This window comes from Octopus sinensis, linkage group LG17 (assembly GCF_006345805.1).
Source record: "Octopus sinensis linkage group LG17, ASM634580v1, whole genome shotgun sequence".
NCBI classification, from domain to species: domain Eukaryota; kingdom Metazoa; phylum Mollusca; class Cephalopoda; order Octopoda; family Octopodidae; genus Octopus; species Octopus sinensis.
Genome location: NC_043013.1, coordinates 42,851,040 through 42,877,372, shown reverse-complemented (window position 1 = coordinate 42,877,372; position 26,333 = coordinate 42,851,040). Strand labels below are relative to the sequence as shown.

The following is a 26,333-nucleotide window of genomic DNA, read 5'->3' as shown; positions in this document are numbered from 1 at the left end:
CTTGTTTGATATCAGCCTACTAGCTTTCAGCTTTGTCTGTATGGTGTTGAAATGTATTCATAAGGCACATATTGGCATCTATCGTAATGCCCATTTTCCTTACAATAAAAGTTGTTAAAAAATATTGCATAACATAATTTAACAAAATTAGTTAAATACAGAAACTAATATAGATAATAATAGAGAAAAGTATTGGACGAAAATTATAAAACATTTATAGAACTTCAGTATTCAGAATGTTTTTAACTTTTTTCTTTGGAGCATATATAAAGAGTTCCTGTGGGCTTTCTACTCTGGAACAACCTACATACAATTGACCATCCTCTTCTAGATGGAGACTGACAATCAGCAGTGTTTTACCTTGGGACTTATTAATGGTCAATGTGTAACTGACTCTCACTGGAAATTGCAATCGTTTGAAACGAAAGGGGACACCTGTATGCATTAGTGGTGTTCTAGGTATAAATACAATGTCTCCCTTACCACATCCAAGAGGGTTTTTACTTCGATAATGTGAGTCTGTAGTTTAGTCACAACCATACGTGTACCATTGCACAATCTTGGCTGAACCAGGTTTCTGTGAAGCATGATGACTATGCCTTTCTTCAATTCAAGATTGTGTGGTAGCATACTAGATGGTTCCAGACTATTGAGGAATTCAACAGGATAATGAACAGCATCGTCCTCATCTACAACTTTGTTGATAGATTTATAGACGTGGCTACCTTCATCCCCCCCCCCTCTGTCTCACTTGTTTTTTCTCTCTCACCCACTTTCTTTCTGTCTCGCATATTTTTCTCTAGAAAGAAAAAGAGGTAGAGGTAGTGGAAGAGAGACACATAACCAGTGTGAGAGGGGGAGATAGAGAGCTAGAGACAGAGAAAGCAATGGTCTGACAGTGACTTCAAAGGAGTAAATGTAATATATAAAATTAGAGAAAGTTTGAGGTGGATTGAGTGATAAGTGGCGTATTTTTTCACGCTCTAAAATGCATTATGGTGAAATAGACAGTATGTGGATTGCTAGAATTAGGAGCCAATACACCACCAACTCCCCTGTCCCCTTCTGAACACAAAAGTTCTGAAATATTATCAGTTTTATTTAGTGTTTCCAGCAGTCAATGTACAAACAAACAGACAAATTTTGTTTTTTATAAGGATAGAGATAAGATGTATGTATAATATGACTATACTTTATATCTTTTGTACATATATATCTGTTTTGAAATTTTCTTATGGTTTAGTCAGAGGAAGGTTGCACCAATGACATTTGTAAGACATTATAGGCCGGTGGAAGTAAAAGGTGGAAAAATTAGATGTTGCTAACCACTATTTGATCCTTTAAGTAACACTGTTGGAATTCACTGTCTGTGTGTTTCTTTCAGATAGGCTGTCCTCTTGGGGTGTTATTCATGAGGTTAGGCCTCAGTTATATCTTGTAGCAGCACTTCACTGGAGGAATACTCTATCTGTACTCTTTAACAAACTATAGCACTATACAATGGAAGCTGCAATCTGAAGCAGCACATTAAGATATTGGTGTTATACTGAAACCTTGTTCCAATGTTTGCGATAGAGTAGGTCTACCGCTTGATAATTTCAAATTTACATATATTCTGGGTATGCCAGGTGTTTTGGAAGAAGACCTAACAATTTTACACGGTGTATACCACATTTTAACTTTCTCATTTCTCTTTCAGACACATCAGCAATCCAACATAGGAAATATAAAGGCATGCTGTTCTTGTGTCTCTAACCGCCAACCACAGTGACTTGGAGACTGACAGCTTCTTAAACATGGTCAATTCCTTCGTGTTTAAGATCAGGAAAGAGCTAGAGATCACTGGCAAGGATATATGAAATATTTTCTCTGGCCAGACATCATGAGGATGGCTATATCCATCCAGCAAGTCCAGGATATGAACAATGATGATGATGCCTATCAAATTTATGAGATCTGTTGCCAAGCATCTCAGTGTGGTAGTGTCCACTAGAAGACGTGTTGTGCATGAGGACGTCATGTACAAGTCCAAATATGATGAGGAGAGAGCAGTTTATGTCTGGCAAAACCTAGGAGATCCATGTAATCTGATTGAAGTACTTGCTGGACAATCTCAAACCAAGAAACCAGTCGTTCCTTGGTTTTTCTTTAACAAACGTTGACCAGGACTAGAAGCTGTACAGGGGAAAATGACAGGTAGCTTAGCATGAAGTCTAGCATAGAACTTAGGGTGATGAACATCATCTGTGATAGTCCTTGGGGGTCATGAATATTGAGGGCCATGCCACACTGTCTCAGCTTCTTCTCATAGGGCTTGAGGTAAGCTCTTCCACTGGGACTATGATCCATCCTGTGTGGCACTTGAACCCATGTGTAGTTGCCTGAGAATTCTCGTGATTATGTGATATCCTAGGTTTCTTGATTTGGACTCCCATGGAGTACCGTGTCAGGGGCATTGTTGAGAGAGATACTAACTGGTGGCTCCACAATACCAAGGATTCCTTGAAGGCTACCTTTGTGAATGTGATTGGTAGCATGTTTAAGGACCATCTGATACTGGCATAGTCTTTTCTGTGGTCACATAAAGGCCATCATTGAGGCTGGCTGGGGGTGGTTTTAGTGAACAACCTGCTTCTTTAACATATCCCGTTGAACATGTGTATGAATTTTTGAAAATGTTCTGTCTATTATTTTTGTTTTTCTTTACACTTAATTTCATTGTGAATTACAATGTGCATCCCCTGTGTGTGTTTGTATTCATATGTCCAGATACAAAGCAGCTAATGGAAGAGGTCATTGAAATACCAGCATATTCTTGTGGTTTTGCTTTATCTTTGAGCTGGACACATTTGTGACTCTCAGTGCATTTTGATATTGGTAAAAACTCTGCATCCAGGGATCTGGCTTGCAACCAACTGATATCCTATTTCAGAATATTCTTCTTTTCCTCATTTATTGCTACAGAATACTCTAATCTCTATAGATCTGTGGAAAATGTAATATACATTCAGTACAACTGAGAAATTATTTTTCTGAACGACTGATGACTTAGTGATGAGTTTCAAACCTTACTACAGTCATTTTATTGCATCTCTGATAAAATTACTTGCCATTGCATAGACAGTGAAATTTACTAAAACCCTCCTGCTTGTAGTTACACAGGCAAATGATGCAATATATGCATATGTGTTGCTTGCCATTGCACAAGCAGCATAGTATGTTCCAACGTATATCCAGATCCCATAATTTCTGAGAGCCTGTAGCTTTGTCTAGTGTTCTATACAAGTACTTCAGTTGTATTTTGAATGTATGTTGTGGGCAATACCATTGAAGACATCTGCAGTGAATATTTAATGCTAAATTTCTATGTGAAGTATAATTATTATCCATATTTCAGCTATAGAGCTTGTAGTCCATTGATCCTGTAGGATTACCAGTCTAAGAGCTTTTATTAGTAATGTTTTCTTAATTGCATTCTTAATTTTTTTATTTAAACTCTCAACACAGCACAGTCTGTTGTGGAGTGAGATTTAACAAGTTTTCATTTCGTATCAACTATTTCATTCTAAATTAACTTTCTGTAGCGCCTCCAGAACAGTCATCTTCGTCAGCGGAGACAAATACTAAAGAAGAAAAGAGTGAAATGTCCTCATCAACAGAGAATGACACAAAAGAAGAAAATAATGAAGAAAAGTCCTCATCAGCAGAGAATGACACAAAAGAAGAAAATAATGAAGAAAAATCCTCGGCAGCAGAGAATGATAATAAAGAAGAAAATGAAGAAAAATCCTTGTCAGCCAGTGTGAAAAGCACAACTCCATCTCAAAAATGTAATGAACTGAAAGGAGATAAGGTGGCCAAAACAGCTCTTTCGGACAATTTACCTTCAACACCGAGTGTTCCACATAAAGTTCCATTTGCATTAAAAGACACAGTCAGTATGGACACTTCCACCACTCAACAGGGTGAAGAAAATGAATCACTGATTGTACATGTTGATGATACACAGAATGATTTAGATGCTGATCTTGTGGCATCAAAGGACAAAGTGCGTGGCAAAACTGAAGCGAAGAAAACAGATGGAAGCAAAGTTGAAGAAAGGGCTAAAGGTAAAACAGAAGGAGGGCAAACTGAGAAGAAGGCTGATGAAAAGAAAGATGATAAAGATGTAAAGTCGAAGAGGTTGGTTTTCATGTCATCTTTCCCACTGCTTTGATTCAAAGATGTCATTAGTTAAATGATCTTACTTCTCGGTAACAGATGTTGACATCTTGACTGCAACTGGGGTCTACAACTGCCAATGGGAACAGATTTTCTTGAACCTTAAGTTAACCTGTTTAAGTAGGTTTTCTTCAAAGAACATCCTCTCATGGCTAATTGTGAGTTATTTTAAAAGAGAATATGTGAGTGTGTGTGGTTTGGTTGTTAGATTCAGGTTCAAACTACTAATTATAATAATGATAGACATTTTCCTAGTCTTCTTCATAAAACAGGAAAATCTACTGTAAAGATTGTACTTTGGAAATACTATTAAATACATGGCCTGGGCTGTAATTAACCTGAACTTATCTGAGGTATATTTCCATTAGTTATTCATGTTTGAGACAAAAAGGAATGTATTAAAAACCCATGTTTTCTCCTGGGTCATTTCTTAGTCTCTTAAAAGATTGATGTAAATTGTTGTGATTGTACATGTGATGGATGATACCAATGAGGATGTTTGCTAGTTAATGTTGCGCTAGTATTCATCATATTTTAGATGGTTATTGTAAACTATAGTTCATGAACTAAAAAGGGCCAGCAAAGTGTTCGGGGGTTGGCTGGGGTCAGGAGTCTCAGTTGAAATATAATTGCACATTCTCAGAGTCAGATGTTAAGTGATTACCAAATTACTGACGCATTCTCCACAGGAACAAATTAACCAATATCAAGAAGCCAAATTATCTGTTTTGACGAAGATGGCAACTACAATTGAAGCAGAGGAGATGGAGGAGGGATCCTGAAGTTCCCAAGAATAAAATGACAGGACTTAGTCAATGTTAGATAATAAATGTTTTTGACAAGATACAAATTGGAAGATGTTTGGAAAGCAAAAAGTCTGAGTTTAAGATTCCTGAATTCCAGCCATGTTCCTGCTAAATTAGCAGTTAATGTTTAGGGAATTCCACATTTCTTGCTGACTTCTTTTTAGCTTCATGAAGACTATAGTTCTTGTATTTTTGTACATTTTTCTTCATAAGTGTTGGTCACATGTTGCTGATGTGTGGTGTCAGTTGTTAGCTAGTTTAGGTAATCCATTTATTGTCTTCACCAATATCTTCATTTGAAATTAGTGTCTTTTGTATTCATTTATTCCTGAAAGGGGATAATAAATGACTATTACAAAAACACATCTTTGCAGCAGGTAAGCTTCTTATATCATTATGCTTTCCCCTATATGCAATATGATGTTAATATAAATATTTATATTACTACATAGTGTGTGGAACGTCTATGCTTTGCTAAATATTAGTTATTCTATTGCATCATTCTTTCTCCCTTACATAATAAGAATTTCTTTAAGAAGTGCATATGTATATGTCTATATACATACATACATAGCCCTTATTTGTTTTCTTAAATATATATCTCTACAAATCTATTTAGAGTTAGGGTCCTAGAATGGAGTGATATTGTTTGACTTTGCTAATTATATTTAATTCATATGAATGATGAAAAATTGTTCCAATACACTTCTATGACATTCATTAGTGATAATCATCATTCTGATATTTCTCAATGATTGTTTTATTGTTGCAGTTCTTCAGCTTCTAAACCCAAAGTTATCAAGAATATGAGAAGTAAGTTTTTTTTTATTATTCTACATGTTCTGAATCTTATTATTCACTAAGCCTTTGTTTTAAATGTGAGGTATTTGAAATTTTAATCTTACAGGGTCTGGTTTCCTGGTAATCTTTTCATATTAGTTTATTTCTGTACTTAATAGGCAATGACCAAAGTAATCGAAATCTGTGGGTCAGTGGTCTTGCCACAAGTACCCGTGCTACAGACCTTAAAGTGCTTTTTACCAAATATGGCAAGGTATGTTGAATAAAATTTGTTTCTTCTATTTCATGTAATTTTTTACTAATCATATTTATTACTAATTAGTACTTATATTCACACTATTTATACTAGTCTAGTGTGTTGTTTACACTCTAAACAACTTTCTCTTCTCCAAATGTAGCCACTGTCAAACCACCACCACCACTCTCTGCTTTGTGTGTGGTTGTCCACAACATATGCATGTACTGCTTGACATACCTTCCCTGCTCACTCGAACTCTTTGGCACTTCAGGTTATAGCAGATTGGTTAGAACTCCACTAGTTCTACACTATTTTCTTTGACATACATGCTTGAATCTGGACCCATCAGAGACAGCTAGGTGGGTGACAGAAAACATACTCTTTGGCATGTCCCTTTATATCCCATGCAAAACCAAAATTATTGTCTCAGGTTCTCTAAGTGGTTCAGTCTTAGCTGTGTTGTAGCATTTCATGCAAAGCATACAGCCTGAAATACTTAGAGAAAAAGCACTCTTACAAACAAGGCAGCTTTCATGAAATCTGCAAAACTATCTGAAATGCAAAGGATTCTGCCATGTATGGTACAACTGGTAAGCTTTCTCATTTCCAAAAGCAACTACTGATCTTGTTTGTTTTCAAAACTGATTTGAGTCATCTTTGCAAAATCCTTCTCCCTTCCACTTCTCTGGTTCAGCAACCAGTACTCTTCAACAGGAAGCTTCTACAGGGATTGTTTACTTTGTATCCATCTCTGCATTGCATACTCTAAGTAAATCTTCTCTGAAAACTTGTTTTCCCCTCCTCCACCACGTACATGCCAAATGCAAAATCTCTCCCAATCACCTCAAAACAATAATGCCTTTAGCCATGAAATCTGTAGCTAACCCTATCCTCACCAAACTCTTCAGTTTGACTCCATATATCCCAATCTTTGGATTCTTGTTACAATATGTCCCATTTGCCGGAAATTACTCCAACCATCATCTTATTGCACTCACTTTCAATTTGTTAGAGATGATAGTCATAAATAACCTTCTCTAACACTCAGAATCCATCTCTCCCCTTGATGACCTCCACTACTGCTTATATAAAGCCAATCTACTGGAGACATGTTCTTCTTCATTCATCAGTAGGTTGGTAAGTTTTTACTCTTGGAAAAATACCTGAAGAAAACAATGTTGCAAAGCATTTAACTGTGATTTATGTGCCCTAAATCTCTGAGTAAATCTAACTGCCTGTGGGTTCTTGGATTGGAGGCTTCCTGTCAAGGTGACTAGAGCTTCAGTATGTACATGTCTATAGCTCTCTCAGACTTACATTCCATTAACTTCTGGTTTGCTTCATGGTTCAGTTTTGCCCTCTGTCTATACATCAATGACCTTTTTTCAGTCACCTCCAGCAATACCTACCACCCTTATGTAGATGATACTTTTCAATCATCCCTGATCATTTACTCCAAACGTCATCCACATTCACCACATGCCAAACCTGCCCTGACTTCTTGGAAACATTCTTCAACAAAGGTGTGTTAGTTTTGACACATTCAACAGACACTCTCCACTTCCACTCTGGTTTCTGAATATGAAGCACATGCAGCAACTGGACTGTAGAGTGCTCCTTCCAAATATTAGGCCTTGCTCTGGCTAAGGATCTCTCTTGGTAAATCCATATCCTCAAAAGAGCAAGGACTTAATCACAAATTCTGTCTTCTTTAGGACCAGGAAATACTTCAGCTGTTAGCCTTCTACATAGCTCAGGTGAAACCTCCTATAGTGTACTCTTCTCACATCTGTGTCAGTACTGTTGCTATTCATAAACCACATCCAACTGAAATGGCACTCAACTGAATGGTATAAAGACTTTTGTCAACATACTCAGGCTTCCAGTTGACGGACCTGCTGTCTTTTCTCTCTTCCCTTATCTATGCCTTCTGCATTGGAGTCTGTTCCTTGGAACTGGTTTGTCTTGTGCCACCCCCACTTTGTGATGCTTGATTCTCTTTTATTTTGTTAGTGACATTGTGTGTACACTCTACTTTAAAGCCTATAATAACCCCCTGTTCTTAGTTCTTTTTCCCAGAATGTTAGCTTTCTAGAATCCTTTTCTGGCAGATGACATTTGCAACTATTCAAGCAGAATATCACTGATAGATTTTCATGGTCTTAGAGAATTTGGAAGGGACCATGCACACTGACCAAACTAATTTTTAAAAATCCTTTATGTAAAGAGTTTTACTTAAACTCTATATAAAACATTTACTACTTTTAATCTGCAATATCATTCTCTTTTACTCTTTTACGTGTTTCAGTCATTTTGACTGTGGCCATGCTGGAGCACTGCCTTCAGTCGATCAAATTGACCCCAGGACTTATTCTTTGTAAGCCTAGTACTTATTCTATCGGTCTCTTTTGCTGAACCGCTAACTTACAGGGATGTAAACACACCAGCATCAGTTGTCAAGCGATGTTGGTGGGGGACGGACACACAAACATATACATACACATACATATATACGACGGGCTTCTTTCAGTTTCCGTCTACCAAATCCACTCACAAGGCTTTGGTCGGCCCGAGGCTGTAGTAGAAGACACTTGCCCAAGGTGCCATGCAGTGGGACTGAACCCTGAACCATGTGGTTGGTAAGCAAGCTACTTACCACACAGCCACTCCTGCACCTATTTTCAGAAATAATTTATTAGTATTGGTAATATTGATGAGTATTGGGCTGAATAATTACCTATGTAAATTTTTGTGTTTAAAATTTAATTTAGTTTTTGTTTTTGTCTACATCAGGTTGTTGGTGCCAAAGTAGTGACAAATGCACGAAGCCCTGGTGCTCGATGTTATGGTTTTGTAACTATGTCTTCTTCACATGAAGCTTCTAAATGTATTCAACATTTTAATCAGACTGAACTGCATGGCCGTATGATATCAGTTGAAAGGGTGAGTTATCCAAAGTTCATTATTTTGTTTACAGACCCATTTATCAGCTACTGAATTAAATGTTATCAGCATTTCATTGTCAGCTGTTAGAAACATGCTCAGCATTTGAAATAGATATCGGTTATCTTTAGAGTAAGGTTGAGATCATCAATTATGGTCAGTTATTGAGAAAAATATGTGTTGTTCAACTCTTGGAGGTGCAAACCCAGGTCATCAGTTCATCAAAGCCCTTCAAGATCCTCCTGGATAGTCAGTATGTCCTTAATGGGAACCTATTAGACACCAGTGTTGGTGAGCAGTCCTGTACACATCAACCAGCTTAGTATTTTCATAGCATGTGTGTTAAGGATCACTGAAATGTTTTTTTAGTTACAGTACACTTGTTGGGTTTGTGCCACTCTGATATTGTAAAGCTGACTGACACTAAAGCTGTTGTGGCAGTAATTCAGAATGATGTCTTTTAATTTGTGTTCTGTTTAAAAAGCCATTTGTAAGGTCCAGCCACAATAGTACCAGTTCTCTTGTTGAAGGTTTCTCTGATCAACTGATTAACCATACTGGAATGCTCTAGACACCCTGATGTCCTTTCAGAACTGAAGTATCAGCATAGAAGTTCCATTGGAGGTAATTTGTCAGGTGGCTAGCAACAGTGCAGAAGAATAACGTCCTTTCAACACCCCTTCTTCACACTACCACTGATGAGCAACCCCAATCTTCTTCCATATTACCTTCAGGGCTTCACTGAATTCTTTGGAAGGTATTGATCATCTTCTGGGGCTTAACCTGCCCTTTACCTTCTTAACCATTTCCTAAACCTCTTTCTAACTTGGTCCTTTGTTGTCAAATTCCAGAGCTGGTGAAGATGGATTGCTCAAGGGCTTTAAGTGGCTTATGTCATGGTCCCTGAACTCACTTCTTAAAGTAACTCTCATATGACTCGATTGTGCCTCTGGAGCAAGTGATTTGACCCTTGCCCCAGCAACTATTTTGTAAACCCATATGTGTTTGCTTGAAAATTAGCTTGCTTCCTAGTCCATTGTCTCCTTTGCTATTCAGCTGTAAGGGCCATGAACTTTTATTGAGAGGTCTCCTTTCCTCCCCTCTTGCCTTTGTGAGCTGCTATCTCAAGCCCTTGAACTCCCATTTAAGCTTATGGATTGTATTATCCCTGCTATGTATGATGTAAAGAAGTTTCACTGCTTTCTTCTCCAACCTGAATATCTTAACTGCTAGACTGATGATGGTCATAGTTATGATGTGTGTGTGAATGTATAACGTGCAATGATATCAGTAATAATCTATTGGTAGAGAGATGTGTGATGATAAACTGTTGAATGTATGTATGTGTTTGAAGGCAGTACAAATACATCGTTAATAAGGGTTTAGAGATGAGGTGTCATAAGTAATATTTCCTGTTTTTTTTTTTTTTAGGCTAAAAGAGAACCTACAACTCAGGCTAAAGCACCAGAAACCAAAACAGGAGAAAAGAAAGTAGAAAAGCCTGAAGTGAAGAAAGATGGTATGACTTCTTCCAGTGTTTCATATTTGTACTCTAAACAGAATTTGGCTCTAGAATTCCAATGCAGAGACTCTATAGGTCATTTGCATTGAAGTTAGCTGGACTTAGTGTTTCATGTTACTAACCAAGTAATTAGTTTAATAAAACCATTGGCATTTCACAATTACTTAACAGTATTAATAGTATTCAAAGAATCATAAATATCAGGTGTGACTGTGTGGTAAGAAGTTTGCTTCCTAACCACACGGCTTTAGCTTCAGTCCCACTGTGTGGTACCTTAGGCGAGTGTTTCCTACTATAGTTCCAGGCTGACCTAAGCCCCATGAATGGATTTGGTAGGCAAAAACTGAAAGAAGTCTGTTGTACATATAGTACATATATAAACATATCCGTGTGTTTGGGTGTGTATGTTGCTGTCTCCTTGCCTTGACTTTTTGTGATAGCTGTAAAGAATTGTTGCTATGATGTAAACAGTTTGCTGTGTTTCCAATCTTCCATGAAAACATGCCTGGTCATTAGAGCATATTACTGTACTTGGAACCAGATGAGGGTTCATAGCAGGAAGTGCATCTGTCCATAGCAAAATCTGCCTCAACTAATTTCCTGTTCTCCATGCAATCATGGAAAAGTGGACATTAAAAACTATGATGATAATGATTAGTTGACACTTATAGGCAACTCTGTATTGCCTTGAAGTCTCCAGATTGTGATAGTGTCTCTATGTGTGTTTGTGCTGTTTGCAGAAAAAAAAGATGGTGATAAGAAAGTTGAGAAGAGAGAATCAAAGAAAGATGATAAAAGCAGGAGAACGTCCAGCAGAAGAGATGACAAAAGACATACGAGCAGGAGCAGCAGAAGTCGTCACAAAAGCTCAGGTCAGTCTTACTAACGGTCGCGCGTGTGTGTGTGTGTGTGTGTGTGTGTGTGTGTGTGTTTTGTCCTTGTGCAAAAGCTTGGGTCAGTCTTACTAAAGGTCACGTGTGTGTGTGTTTTGTCTTTGTACAAGAGTAGCTTGTTCTGAAGAGAATATGGTACTGGAATAATTTCCTGATTTGTGCTGGGTTCGACTGGCAAGATTTATAGAAATACATTTACTGGTGGATCTTCAGTGCCAGTGTGGTTTTGTAGTTATGTGTGGTACCTTGGGCTAGTGTCTTCTGCTTTAGCCCTGAGATGCCCTAAGCCTTGTGAGTGGATTTGGTAGATGGAAATTGAAATAAGCCTATTATGTATGTTATACCATTGTCTTGGTGTCATAAGATGGTTGTAAAGAAGCATTGCCATTGGACAGATTAATTTGTTGGTTTTAAGTCATCTGTGAAAAATTTGTGTTGTCATGGGAAATATCACCTTGCTTGAAAATAGGTGAGAATTGGCTACAGGAAGAATATGGACATTAAATGATGGTGATAAATGATTCACTGTTTCAGATAAATCTCATGCAACTACACCAAGTAAGAGTACAGCTGAACCAGCTGCAAAAGAAGGCTCTGAGAAAAGTGCAGAGCCTGCGGCAGCAGCAGGAGCCAAGGAGAAAGCTCTCAGTACAACAAAGCCTAAACCACGAGGGCCTGGTGACCCTGCTTCCAAGAAAGATATTTTATCATTTGATCAAATAAAAGTAAGTACAATTTTATGTATGTGTTTTTAATGTGGCTAAAGTGTGTAGTTGAAGTAGAATTAGATAAATAATTTTGCCTTGAAACTAGAGTGGCTGATACCACTTATTTGACCCTAAATTTAAAGGGTTTATCATCCCTGATATCATCTTGAAATCTTGAGATAGAGCTCCCCTGCCTTAAAACTGGTGTGTTAGCTTTGAAATGCATTGTCTTCCAGTGAAGGTCTTAGTGTGTAGCACGCCTGAGATGTAACCTAAAGAAATTGTTTAAATTATGCAGATAGATTCAGATGTGACTCTGCAATAGTCACAATAGTTGTGATAGTAATTGTGGTGGCTGTTGCAGTATAGAATATGTAAAGAAATTTCCAATCAGTTTAGGTGGAAGTAGGTCAATTATTTCATTAGAATAGAAGCGCTGGGCTACTGGGAACATGATTAGAATTTCAAATCTTTCTGCAGCTGTTATGTTTTGTCCTATTTACTGTAGTAAATTATATAATTCTACTTACTCAACTTTGCTTAACTGATAAAATTTATTCCACTTTTACTTCAAGGTTGAATGGTTAGCTAGAAGAGAGAAATGTATCTCCTAGTGTAGCATGGAAAAATTATGTAAAACAAAAGATTTGTTTCTATATCTGGGTACAGGAGTATTATGATGTTTTTGTGTTTTATTCAGAATAGCAAAAATCTATGATGTGTCTGTATTAAATTATTGTGGTATTTAGATTTGCAATTTGTTATGTCCATCTATGTATTATATCAGTAGTCTTATTTGGTACGGTTATTTAGTTTTGTGTGGGTTTCTTTGTTTATTTTATGTTTGTTTTATTCTTTGCTTTGTAATAATTATTCTCTTTTCATATTCCATTCTTGAAAATAAAAACAAAACCCCACCAAATTTCTTGACAGAAGGAAAGAGAGCGACAGCGTTTACGTCAGAGACAAAGGAATCGTAGGGAACAGGAGAGGCGTCGGTTGAAAAAACTTGATATGGCTCGGATGCTTCAACAGAATGTAGAACGAGAACAGAAGGAGGAGGTGAAAAGATTGGGCAAAGTCAGAGAGCAGATAAGGTTTGTGAAAAGTGCATTCACATTTAAACTGTTTTAGACAGAATGTTGTGATTTTGTGAGAAAGAAGTTTACTTCACACCGCCATGATACCAAATGTTAAAAGCTGTCTCAAGGCCCAATCCTATTTTTGGTGGTAGAATTATTTTGTTGTCTTGTTTAAGACTACATCTGGTCCTTGGGTGCCTTTACCACATTACACACTTTTTCAAACTTTCAGGCCTGGTCTCTAATCTAAGGATAACTTCTGCCCTTCTTCAAATTGGTCTTGGAGACTCTGAGAAAGCACTTTAAATACTGCTATGCCTTAAAGACTTAAGTACTGTTGTTTTAGATGTTTTTGTAGATAGTAGTTGTGACTTATGAGGAATTAGGAAGTTGTTACAAAAGTTGAGAGTAAGTTATTTTAAATGAATAATGAAAGAAGATATTCAGTATATATGGGAAGGAAAGTAAAGATTAGGATATGTAAGATGTATTGGATGATATATTTACTATCTATATTCTTTCTTCAGATTGTTTTAGCAATCTCCTGATATCATTTTTACCCTCTTGGGACACCCAGGCTGATTGATCAACCTGAATGATACAAGCTGTAAGGAGTTTGAGGCCAGTCCATCAGTCTGATGGAAGAAACGTTGTGAATGGTTGGTTTTGAAATGTAATAGCTAATCAGAGATTGTCTTCCAGTAGATGTATCTCAATATAAAAAAAAATGTTGGGTCCTTTTGTCTACACATACCAAAACATCATGTGTTTCAAAAGGGTTAAGATTTTATAATCAGTGGATTGGTTGGACACCATTGTAAATTTTTGACTCTTGTTTCAGGATAAAGAGAGGACGATATATTTAGAGTAGTTTTCCTCGATACCCTTTCAAAACCCAAAGAAGAATTGAACTTAGCAGCAATGAAAGTTAAGGAAATGATTGTCAGACAAACATTTCCTCAATTCTTGTGAACTTTTCTTTGTTTTATTGTTTATTTATCTTACAGGTCTATGATCAAGGACATTATAAGTTTATCTGTTCCTTTTTTTTTATATTTGGGTATCTATAGTACTATATTGTCTATGTATTTTGTGTTTTAAAATGATAGGATGTTATATGATACCTTCACATGGTACTTATTAAGTTGTGGGTGAATGTTTATGTAAGACTTTAGTATCTTTGTCCAAATTGTGTTTATATTATATGTGAAGAGGCTTTTATTCTGCCTGTCTTTATAGTTTGTGTGTAGATTCCTCAACATCATCTAACAATCCTAACATTTAATGTTAATCTAAAAATATACAATCACGTTGTTGAAGTGTCAAATCTCTGAGATAATCCAAGATCATTTCACAAACAATGCTTATGCATTACATTTGATAGGGAAATCTTTGTGCCAAAGGGTTAAGTGTCTTTATCCATTCCATAGTGATGTTGGTCCATTGTTTAGCAGATTGTTATTCTGTTATTTTGTCCACCCTGCTCACTTCTCTCTCCCCTGGGATGAAATGTGTTTATATTCTATATCAACAGGATTACCTTTATAGTTCTTGTGTAGATTTCTCAATATCATCTGACATTCCTAACATTTAAGTTTCGTAAAGTGACATTTCGACAAATACATAATTTCTCTTAGGTTCGAAGGAATGTCACTCTGGTATTATTGCAGAGTAACATGTGTGTACAAGTTGGTGTGATTAGGCAGGGGTTCTCACTTTTTTTTTCTGTTTAAAATTCTTTTAAAACGTTATCTTTATAGTCTTTCACTCTTTTCAGGTTAGAGAAAATGAAATTGGAAAAAATGAAACTGGAAAAAGAGAAGCTATTAAGATACAGAATGGAAAAAGAACTTCTTGAAATAGAAAGACGTAATGTAGAAATGCGTTCTGCTGAGATGTTGCGGTAAGTGAGACAGATTATGTTGATACTGTTACAGAAACTGGAGGAGGAGGTCATAAGATTGAACAAAGTTAGAGAGAAGATTAGGTTTGTTAAAAGTGCATTCACATTTAAACTGCTTAAGACAGGACAGCTTAACTGTGTGGGTAAGAAGTTTACTTCACGTCTACATCATATCAAATTCAGTGTCATTGTGCATCATATTGGACAGGTGTTTTCTGACATAGTCTTAGGTTGACCAATGCTTTGATAGATGAACACTATGTTAAAAGCTGTCTGAGGGCAGGGGGCATCCCTGTTTTTGGTGGTAGAATTATGTTGTCTAGTTTAAGATCACATCTAGTCTTTGGGTTCCTTTGGCAGAGTATGCTCATTTTCAAGCTTTCAAGTTAGGTCCCTAATCTAAGGATAGCTTCTTCCCTTCTTCTAATCAGTTGTGGACACCCTGCATAAACACATTGTGTGCTGCGCTTCCTTTTTGAGCTATAAAAAACATTTTAAAGATCTTTTAAATGGTGTGAGAAATTTGGAAATTTTCACAAAGTAGGGCAAAGATATTTTTTTTAAATGGTAAAAGAAGGAAAATATTCAGTGTATATGAGAAGAAAATTGAATATCAGAATTTGTAAGATGTATTCAGTGATAAATTTTTACTGTTTATATTCTTTGGTTGAATTGTTTTAGCAGTTTCTTCATATTTTTATTTTTAATATCTGATAATTCAGAGGTTTGGCTAGACATCATTGTAAATTTTTAACTTCGTTTCAAGATAAAGAGAAGATGACCTATTTTGAGCCCTTTTTCTCAATACCTTTTCAAAACTCAAGGACGAATTGAACTTAGCAGCAATGAACATTAAAGAAATGATTGTCAGACATAGTTTCTTGATTCTTTTAGTAAAATGTGTTGTTGATTAGTTTTGATGCAGACCTATGATCAGAGACTGTGACCATTCTACTTTTTATGGCTATCTATACGGCTATATTATCTTTGTAGTTTGTGTTTTGAAATGATAAGGTGTTATATGATACCTCTGCATGGTTCCTATTTGGTGTTATGTGAATGTTAACTTAAGACTTAAATGTCTTTGTCCATCCCACAGCGATGTTGGTCAGTTGTTTAGCAGACTGATGTTCTATTATTTCGTCCACTTGCTTCTCTTTTCCAAGGAATGAAATATGTTTGTATTCTATATCAAGAGGCTTTTCTTTATTCTGCTTACCTTTATAGTTTATGTAGATTCATCAATGTCATCTGACATTCCTAATATTTGAGGTTTGTAAAGTGACATTTCGACAAAAACATATGATTCCCTCTAGATTCAAAAGAATGTGTCTTGGGTATTCTTGCAGAGGAACATGTATTAGGGTACATACAGGTTGGTGTGTGTCGGCAGAAATTGTCTTTTTTTTTTTCTGTTTGTATTCTTAACACTATCTTTATGTTCTTTCACATTTTTCAGGTTAGAGAGAATGAAGCTGGAGAAAGAGAAATTATTAAGATACAGGATGGAAAAAGAACTTTTTGAAATGGAAAGGCGCGACGTAGAGATGCAGTCTGCTGACATGTTGCGGTAAGTGAGACAGGCTATGCTGTAAACTTAATGATTCATTTTTATCTGTAGAACTTAAAAGTAGATAAAGCCATGAATAACAGCATGTAAATATTGGGTTAGGAACCCCTTTTGGATAGAAAAATCCAAAAGACTGTCCTCGAGCATGTACCTACATCTTCTGTAAATCTAACAGACATTCTACCATTGTTCCACCGGCAGCCTTTGACTTTTTCTATATGTAAGCGTTTTTAAGCCAATATTTACATGTTATTATTTGTAGCTTCATGTTCTTCAAGCTCTACATATGAAAATGAATTATTTCACATTCCCCCAAAGTTTCTAAATACTTATGACAAACTTATTGCTGTTATTTTGGTGTTTTTTTTTACTGAATTATATTTTATTTCCCTTGGATAATTTCATGTTTGTTTTGTTTGTTAGATTGGCAATTAGGAGGTAGGATTTTTTGTAATAGTGGAAAATAACCTCAAATGAGATTCATATGTGTAAAATGATAAGATATGCATGGAAAGATATGGTAATGTTGATGTGTTGATCTCATAATGGAGGAAGCAAGACAATGCATCAGTGGTGCTAACACCACCCCTAGCTGAATTATCCAACATCCAAAATACAACCACTCATCATCATCACTTAACGTCAATTTCCCGCGGTGGCATGGATTGGATAGTTTGACAGGAACTGGCCAGCTGGATAGCTACACTGGGCTCCAGTTGTCTGTTTTGGCATGGTTTCTATGGCTGCATGTCCTTCCTAACATCAACCACTTGACAGAATGTGCTGAGTCCTTTTTATGTGGCACCAGCATGGATATTTCATGCATGGCACAGGCACACTGATAAAAAACAACAATAGAACACTTTGAGGTAACATGTATTTGGTATTGTCACTTGATCTGCTAGCAATAACAACTAAATCATCACATTCCACTGGTTATGGCTGGAAGGAATTCTTTACATCATTGTCACAATAAATGGCAATAGTAGTTCTACAAAGCATTGTTATATATTGACATGAAATTATTTACTGTGATGGTATTTAGCTACTTAGTAGCAAGGAATTAATCCCATTATCTACTTTGGTATGTAATCTGTAATTTTTTGGTGGGGCTGTTTACTGCTTTGTTTTTGTTACATGGATATTAAATCACTGGTGATGGGTTTGTTTAGCCCTAAGTCAGCCCAGAAGGAGCAGACCTATAATTAAGGGTGTTCCAGCTATGATCATTCTACTTTTTTTCTTTTTCCTTTCTGATCTTTGTTTTCTTCTGGGTATAATGTTGGACTACATTATCCAGTACATCCAACATTTTGTTTTTCTTCCAAGACAGCTGGGGATGATTTGAGGATGTTTTGATTGCCGTTTCTAGTATGTTTAATGACTGCATGGTGTGTTAGCTCAACTGGTGTCCTGGTTGTTAATTGTTGAAAGTTAAGGTTGTTTACTATTTTATCATATCTTTCAGCTGCATGTCATTCAGTACAGCTGCAAATTACTTGATTTTACTGTTATTTTTCTTTTTTCTTTTTTAATATCAGGTTTGATGATATGAGACATCCTTCAAAAAGACCCCATGATCGAAGTAGCCTACGTGATGATGACCTCTGGGATGAACGTAAACGGTCCAGGATGAGTAGTTCTGGTAACCCCTCTAGATTTGAACTTCCTTTCCAGAATGAATCGCGGTAAGTTGCCAGTGGTAGAGACAGTATTTTGTCATTGATTTCTGAATTAAAGTTTCTTTTGCCTTTCTCAATCGCTGGCTTCTGAATGTAGTGTATGCATTCTTATATATCTTTTTACTCCTTCCCCACACCTGCTGCTGTTTTTTTTCTCACATGTTTCAGTTCAGTCAATAAACTGCAGCTTGAAGGTTTCAGCTATATAAATTGTCTCTGGCACGTGTTCTGTCTATGTCTTTTGCGGAACTGCTAAGTTATAGGGACATAAACAAATAAATAAGTACTGTCAAGCAGTAGGAGGGAACAAACATAAACACAGATGCGCACGTATGTATGTGTGTTTGTGATGGGCTTCCACATAGTTTGTCTATTGAATTCACTTGGCCAAGTTTCCACACAGTAAAACTGAACCAGAAACCACATGGTTGCAGAGTGAGGTCCTTAACCACACAGCTACACCTGTGCCTAAATTTTGTCCAGTATCACGACATTGTTGTCCACTATATACTCTGAGTTGGTTCCATCTTAAAGGTGAATATCTATTATTTGCCCAGCTTCTATACATTGTCCCTTTACAACGGTTCTAAGCAATTAGGAAATAATTTTCTAATTTTGTATCTCATTTATCTCTCTTTATAGGATGCCTTTTGAGTTAAGAAGAGATATGGGACCAAGTGGGGATCCTGATAGGAGATATGTTGGTCCTGATCGAGGACGTGATCACGACCGACGAAATATATCAGCTCATGATAGATTGGGAAGGGTGAGAAATTCTTTTGGTAAGCTTACACTTGTTTTAATCATTTCACTTTCCCTCTCACTTGAATAAAATCTCACCCCCATCCTCCACTTTTTGGTAGCTGTCCTTCTCTGTTTTTTTCTTTTAACACTTAAGCATTGAAATTGGCTACATTGGGCCCAAATATTCTACCTGTTTTATGTTCATCCAGATCTAGGTTCTCACACCTACTCTACAATGTCATTATAAATAAAGAAACATTACTTTTGACTGAATAATCTGAATGCTAAAGGGTTAAACCCTATTCTTCCGTGTATCCATCAATCTTGATATTAATCAACATTCTCCTTTTTTATTCCTTCTCTTATACAATTCTTTTAACTCTTTATTTTTCATATTTGTGTGTCATTAACTAATGTTTTCTCTGTCTTATTCCTTCTAGGTGGTGGACCTGACCAGAGACCTCCTTGGGGTTCTGGCAGTGTAGATAGGAAAATGGACAACTGGTCTCACATGCATGGAGACATGGACCAACCGAATGAACAATGGTTTGGTAACCCCATGGACAAAACGGGGCGTGATGCCAGTGGGGCATTTGTTGACAATAGTAGACCTGGTAACAGTGGTGGGGTGGGGCAGAACTTGGGACCTAGTAACATGTTTGGCAATTCTCAGTCACGTAGTGGGATCATGATGGTTACACACGAGGGTGGTAGTGGTGGTGGTATATGAGTGGATGTATGCAAGAGCTTAGCTTTGACGTTTACAACATTATGGGGTCTATGTGAAACCCGAACTGAGGATTAAGGTATGAGAGTCATGTTGAGGTATTTGATTTTGGAGTGGCAGATGGAATCTGATAGATAATAAAATCCTGCCCTACAACTGTATATCTTCCACATCCTGCATTCCATTTGTCACTTAGTGTTTGGTTCTTGGACATTCAATCATATTTTTCTCCTTCTATACTTTCACGCGCACAGCCACACACACACACATACATACTGCCGTCTCCCTATCTTCACTCTACTCCCTCTAACATTACTGTCTTAATATATTTATTTCCTTCATATTTGTTGCTATATTTTATTAGTTATTATTGACACACATACAGTTCCCACAGTTGATATATTTTAATAAAAGAGGAGGGGGTGGAGCCCAGATTGGCTGTATTTACTAAAGAGGGGAAGAGCAATCACAGAATGTAATAAAGAAGTGAGACCACATAGAATGTAATATATGGAGAAATAAATTTTATTCACTGTAAACCACTCGCAAAGTGTTATATTTATTCACTATGTATTCCTCATGACTTTCCTTTATTCTATATTTTTTCTTTATGTTCTCTGGTTTTGCTCTATATTACTCAACTTTCCTCTTTCTCTCTCTCTTTCTATCTTAACATGTCCCTGTTTGTTTTCCTTGAAGTTTCAGGTGGAACAGTCAAAATGTTTATTTTTGTATCAGTCTGATTTTGATGACTTTTTATCAACTTAATTTTCACAAAAAGTTCATTCATTCAAACAAATTCCTTCTGTGATGGCCTCGTCCAGAATTGCTGTAGCCTTGCTCATAGGTATCACGACCTGGCTTTTTTGCTATGTGCTGCCACAGAACCTTGCACACAATGACATTTTTGTGTGCAATTATTGGCAGAGGATTTGAAGAAGGAGGTCCAACTGAAAATATAGGAGTTCATAATGTCTCAGACTTGCATGAGGCTTTCAATCATACCTTATAAGTTCCCAGAGTTAACACTCACATCATAAGTAAAGTTGTTCTCTAGTGATTTCAGGTGAATTCTGACAATCATCTCAGGTAGTACATCAGCTGACAGGTGGAGAGGATGTCTCAGAGAAACTTATATTTAAAGATAAGAGTAAAAACTTTAATCTTCCTACATGTCTGAGTGCTGCTTGTAACAACTGTGTGTCAGTATCCCAATTTGCAAAACTTTTCCTTCAGTAAGGAACAATGATCAGCCACTAATGAACTTGAGAACGTAATTGTGAAAATACAAACAAAAAGTTTGTAATACAATCATCAATACTACAATAAATACTATTAAATATTTATCCTAGCTCCTTGCGAAATTATAGAAATTAAGCCCGACTCTTTGAATGTGCTCTCCTAACTACCAAAAATCACATTGTGCAGGATATTAATGCTGCCAACATTCAACAGATACAGTCCAGTCTGGAGGGAACAAATCAGTTCAGACACGCATCATGGGTTGGATGGTTTGAAAGGATCTGACGAGCTGCAATAATGTCTGGCCCCAATGTTGTTTTTTGGCATGGTTTGGGTGGCTGGATGCCCTTCCTAATGCCAACCAGTTCATGGAGTGTACTGGTGCCTTTTTCCTGAAACTGGCTCTTCTGATGTCACTAAATAACTTGCAAAGATGAAGTAAAGGAAGGAAAAAAGATCTCCACTGAATAGGAGTGTACTTGAGAGAAGGGAATTGGCTTTATGTCAGGTGTTGAAGGCAAAGGTGTGATAGAGGGACAAGCATAGTTGTCTTGCTACAGATGAGATAAATGGCTACCTCACATTATTGCAAGGGTAGGTGAGAGTAGCTGGAAGGAAGATAAAGCTGTTGGTGACAGGTTGCCAGAGCATACTCTGAGTACAAGATGAGTATAGTAATTTCATAACTAGAGGTGAATGCAATTGTTTGTAGCTGACTTTAATGATGCTACTGACTTAGAGGAGTCCATTATGGATTGAAGTCCTGCATTAGCTATACAAAGAAATGGCGTGCTCTAACTGTAAACAAGTTTGGATATGTTCTTTACTCTTGAAGCAGATGTATTATTTATTTCCATGTGTATTTCTCTTCAAATGCTTCATGTATACATACTACACTGTGTTTAAAAATAGCTATTTTCAAAAAGTGCTACTTTTAACTTGTGTTTTTTGCTTGTTTCAACCTTGAAGGGTTTAGTCCAGTCCTGGCCAACTCAAATTGCATAGTGGGCCACTTTAATCAGAAATTTTTTGAGGACCACTTGTATACTGAATTGAAAGCATTTTGCTTTCTCATGCTATTATTACAATAATGAATGAATGATCGTTGATTCAACATGAAATATTATCGTTGCAAAAACAGTAATATCTTTCTTTTTTACTTTTCATTACAATCTTTAATTTTTGATAAATTAAAAAAAATGTTTGTTTAAATAAACCCATTTCAAGAAAGTATGAAGCAGACCTCAGGTTGGCCAGCCCAGTCAAACAAATCAACCCCTAGTACTTATTTTTTAAAATTCTAGGACTTGTTATATCGTGATTCTTGCTAAACCAATAAGTTACAGAGGTGCAAACAAATGATAAATGATTGTTTAGCAGTGGTTGAGAAACACACACACACACACTGATATAGATATCTGAAAGGCTTCCACAGTTTTAAGGCATTGGTCGGTCTGGGGTTAGTATCTTTTCAATTACTGTCACAGATTTGGAAATTTTTTAATTGAAATTAAGTGAAAATTTTCAAAATTTTGTATACTTGCTGGATCTAATTTACGGATTCATTTAAATCAGAAAAAAGTTTAGTAAAATGTTATAGGCGCAGGAGTGGCTGTGTGGTAAGTAGCTTGCTTACCAACCACATGGTTCTGGGTTCATTCCCACAGTGTCACACCTTGGGCAAGTATCTTCTACTATAGCCTCGGGCCAACCAAAGCCTTGTGAGTGGATTTAGTAGGCAGAAACTGAAAGAAGCCCGTCGTATATATATGTGTGTGTATGTGTCTGTGTTTGTCCTTCCAACATCGCTTGACAACCGATGGTGGTATGTTTACGTCCTCATAACTTAGCGGTTCGGCAAAAGAGACCGATAGAATAAGTACTAGGCTTCCAAAGAATAAGTCCTGGGGTCTATTTGCTCGACTGAAGGCGGTGCTCCAGCATGGCTGCAGTCAAATGACTGAAACAAGTAAAAGAGTAAAAAGAGAGTATGTTAAGTTTGATAATTTTTAGCCAATCAGAAAACAGGATTTGGAAGATGCGCATTCTCTTCCTTGATGTGATAGCTGTACGTTAGCAATTACGAATGTTGTGAGAAGCTGTAATGAGTTTTAATGAATAAAGCCATGTGAAACGAACGGTCAAATACGAAAACAACAAAAAAACCCCAAAATCCTCAATGTTAATTTTTTGTGGAAAAGCAAAAAACAAACCGGGAGATATATTTTAAATGTTCATGTAAACAAATCAGAAATTCAAAAACGCAAGTTTGAGATGCACTAGAAGTTTATCGAATAAATTATAATATTCGTGCTATGAAACTCTCAAGAAAGCTAAACAGTAGGTCTTCTGAGAAGAAACCCCTTCTTAACCTTAAGAAGGCTTGGTTGCATCTACGTCATAACACCTGGGTGCCCTTCTACTGATTCTTTTTAGCCACTTAGATAGCAGAGACTAACCGATGAGAAATTCCATCTTGTTGGAACTGTTCTCTGTTGTCTTCAGCCTTCAAATCTACAACTTAAGTAAAGAATTAACGTTTTATCATGGCAACGGTGAAACGTGAATGCTACCACATAGACTGATCGTGAGTTACTTCCCTTAGTATTAAAATACGAAAATATTGCTTTTAAACGGTAGCCATTTTAATTTCCTTGACCAGATCCAGTCGGAATTCTTCTCCAGAGTTTCTTAAACGAAAATTATAAATTATTCGATAAACTCCAACAGTTTGTCTGAATTTTCGTACTTTTTGCGTCACGTATACCCGCAAAGATACGAGTCAACCATAGAACGGTGGCTACCACACCATCGTTTTAAAGGGCACGTACATTGTTGCGTATAGATCCTAATTTAAAGTTAATAACCTCAGAGCTGTGGTTCACCGTTCTGTGTCGAAAATTATACCCAACAATTTCTGAAATATGAGAGTTTTAAATCATTGAAAATTGTTTTTCTTGAAAGAACGTGAAATCGTTCGCCGAAACTTGTGGTGGTGACAGCTTTGCTTGCTACTATGGAAACTTGTTGTTGTTTTGATTTATCTTAAAAAAAAAAAAAAACCTGGAATTTTTTTTATTCACTATATAACATTTAAGGTTCCGTAATGTTTTTAGTTTCAAAACCTCGCCTTTCATTCAATTTTGACGGTTCCCTGTATGTTATCATTTTCAAAACTTTGTATACAGTTCCGAAGGTAAACAACGCTACACTGGAGTTGCCATGGCAACAAACGGTTTCTACTTATGCTTGTGAAAACACCGGACTTAATAGTTTGGCTAAAATTTACGCAATTTAAATGCTTGTAACTTCTTTATTATTAATGTTTCGAAAAAATAAATGCAATTTTCGTCGAAAGTATGCAAAACTATATCAGTGTGGGTTTGAAAACTGAAAAAATTCTTTAAGTAGGAACAGACATGGCTTTTGTAAGGACGTGGAGGCCATTTGTGAAAAATGTAAGAGGCTTAGTGCCTCATTTGAAAGGACCTTCTGTATAGTAAGAGGTTTATAACCTCAATTGGTTTTATAAAAGAGAAAAAAAAGAACAATGTTCTTGGGAAGCATCGATCGGCAGGCATCGTCTGTTTCTCTCACCAATATCATTATTTTGCTCATCATTCATTTCATTTTTGCTGTTGTCCAATGAAATAAAGAAGTTTGTTTTTCGATCACATGGTTCCTGGTTCAGTCCCACTCCGTGGCACCTTGGGCAAATGTCTTCTACTATAACCTCGGGTTGACCAAAGCCTTGTGAGTGGAATGTTGTGTGTGTGTGTAGGAATGCATATAGGGGATGAAACTAATTGATGTAGAGAATTAAGGATTGTGTAAGAGCTGTGCGATACGGGGTGACGAGAATGGCTCTTTCGTACCACATCACACAAACCGTTACAATAAAGAGAAATTGGATAGAACAAATAAATGCCAGGTGGAAAAGAAACACAACCGCGAAGAATGATTAAGAGAACATTTATGGATGTTAATATGTGTGTGCGTCATGTATACAGAATAATAGACAGGCCGTCATGAGAATGAAATGTATGTGTTTGTGTAAGCATAGATGTATGCGCGTGTGTTAAGAACATTTAAGTGAAGAAGATAGTGAAAAATGTCTATTGCCATCGAAGTGAGAAGTTCATAGACACAAGAAAGATGATAATACCAGTTCGTAGTAAGTTGTATCCGGTAGGTGAAATACCGTATCAAGAAGTCGTGGTCATGTTGCTGATCCGGTAACAGGTACATGTCGTACGTGAAGTCGTGGCTGTGAAGCTGCTGCCTGGGTCACTTGATACAGGAGTTCATGCAGGTTGTATATTCGCTGTTGATCCGTAGTGAAATGATTTACAAACTGAACTGTTGAAACCTGGGTGAATTGCTTGTTGAGCTGTGTTCGAAGAGAGATGATGTTGACAACGTTAAGGACATGATGGTGGCAACGAAGAAAGAGGTTACCACAATGCTGTTAAATCTCCTTGTGACAAAGTTGGCAAGTCAGTACTGTCGCTGGAACTAGCTGTGTCTTTGTGGTCAGTGGTTAGACCTTAAAAGGTCTGGAACCCAAAACTTTGGAACGAGGAAAAGCTGAGTTTTTTTTTTATAAGGAGCTGTAGGCTAAAACAGGGTAGTAAAAAGTCTGTCGCCCGTGATCCTATTTAGAGCCTCCGACTAGTTATACACGGCAAGCTGGCGTGACCGAGTAAGAGACAAATTGTGCCAATACCAACCGATCAGAGTAGTGGCGATCTTTTGGTACAAGTACCATAACTGCCAATTATAAACCCACATGGGTTTATTTACATTTCTGAATGGAATATCTTCCACTCATCTCCCTTGGTATTGAATCCACGATGTAAAAATTAACACTTCCTTCTCCAAGCCGAGATTCAAAAGCGAATCTAAGAATTCTCGGTCGTCCAAACCACGACGATCAACAGGTGCGAAAAAAGGTTTTCTTTGTCCTGTCAAAAATTGATTGATCATCTCCCTTTGACCTACGACCTCAGCCATGTCAGGCGAAGTTCAAATGGACATGAGCTGACCTATTTAGGTACAAACTCTGTCGCAGTATGCCTGTCTTTCTAGCTGCCACGATTATTATAAATACGCTGATCAACAGAGACGAAGAGAAAGAAAATCCCTGCAGGCATCGAGGAAGGTCGACCACACAACAGGTTTTGAATGACCGCACAGAATGTTCGAAGTGCCACGATAGACTACTGTCTCAAATAAACTACGCACACATACAA

The 26,333-nt window shown here is 36.9% G+C and overlaps 1 protein-coding gene across 1 annotated transcript in view; it reads left to right on the top strand.

Moving 5' to 3' along the window:
- LOC115220768 (scaffold attachment factor B2) overlaps positions 1-20,384 on the top strand; it is a 62,537-nt gene extending 42,153 nt beyond the window's left edge. The window contains exons 7-20 of the mRNA XM_036510522.1: positions 3,585-3,699; positions 3,793-4,182; positions 5,800-5,840; positions 5,987-6,081; positions 8,860-9,009; positions 10,441-10,528; positions 11,272-11,403; positions 11,959-12,149; positions 13,065-13,228; positions 14,991-15,116; positions 16,576-16,686; positions 18,228-18,374; positions 19,011-19,150; positions 19,553-20,384. Of these exons, the coding sequence (XP_036366415.1) occupies positions 3,585-3,699; positions 3,793-4,182; positions 5,800-5,840; positions 5,987-6,081; positions 8,860-9,009; positions 10,441-10,528; positions 11,272-11,403; positions 11,959-12,149; positions 13,065-13,228; positions 14,991-15,116; positions 16,576-16,686; positions 18,228-18,374; positions 19,011-19,150; positions 19,553-19,842 (2,180 nt within the window). The 3' untranslated portion in view covers positions 19,843-20,384. The remainder of the gene's footprint in view (positions 1-3,584; positions 3,700-3,792; positions 4,183-5,799; positions 5,841-5,986; positions 6,082-8,859; positions 9,010-10,440; positions 10,529-11,271; positions 11,404-11,958; positions 12,150-13,064; positions 13,229-14,990; positions 15,117-16,575; positions 16,687-18,227; positions 18,375-19,010; positions 19,151-19,552) is intronic.
- The last annotated feature ends 5,949 nt before the right edge of the window (positions 20,385-26,333 follow it).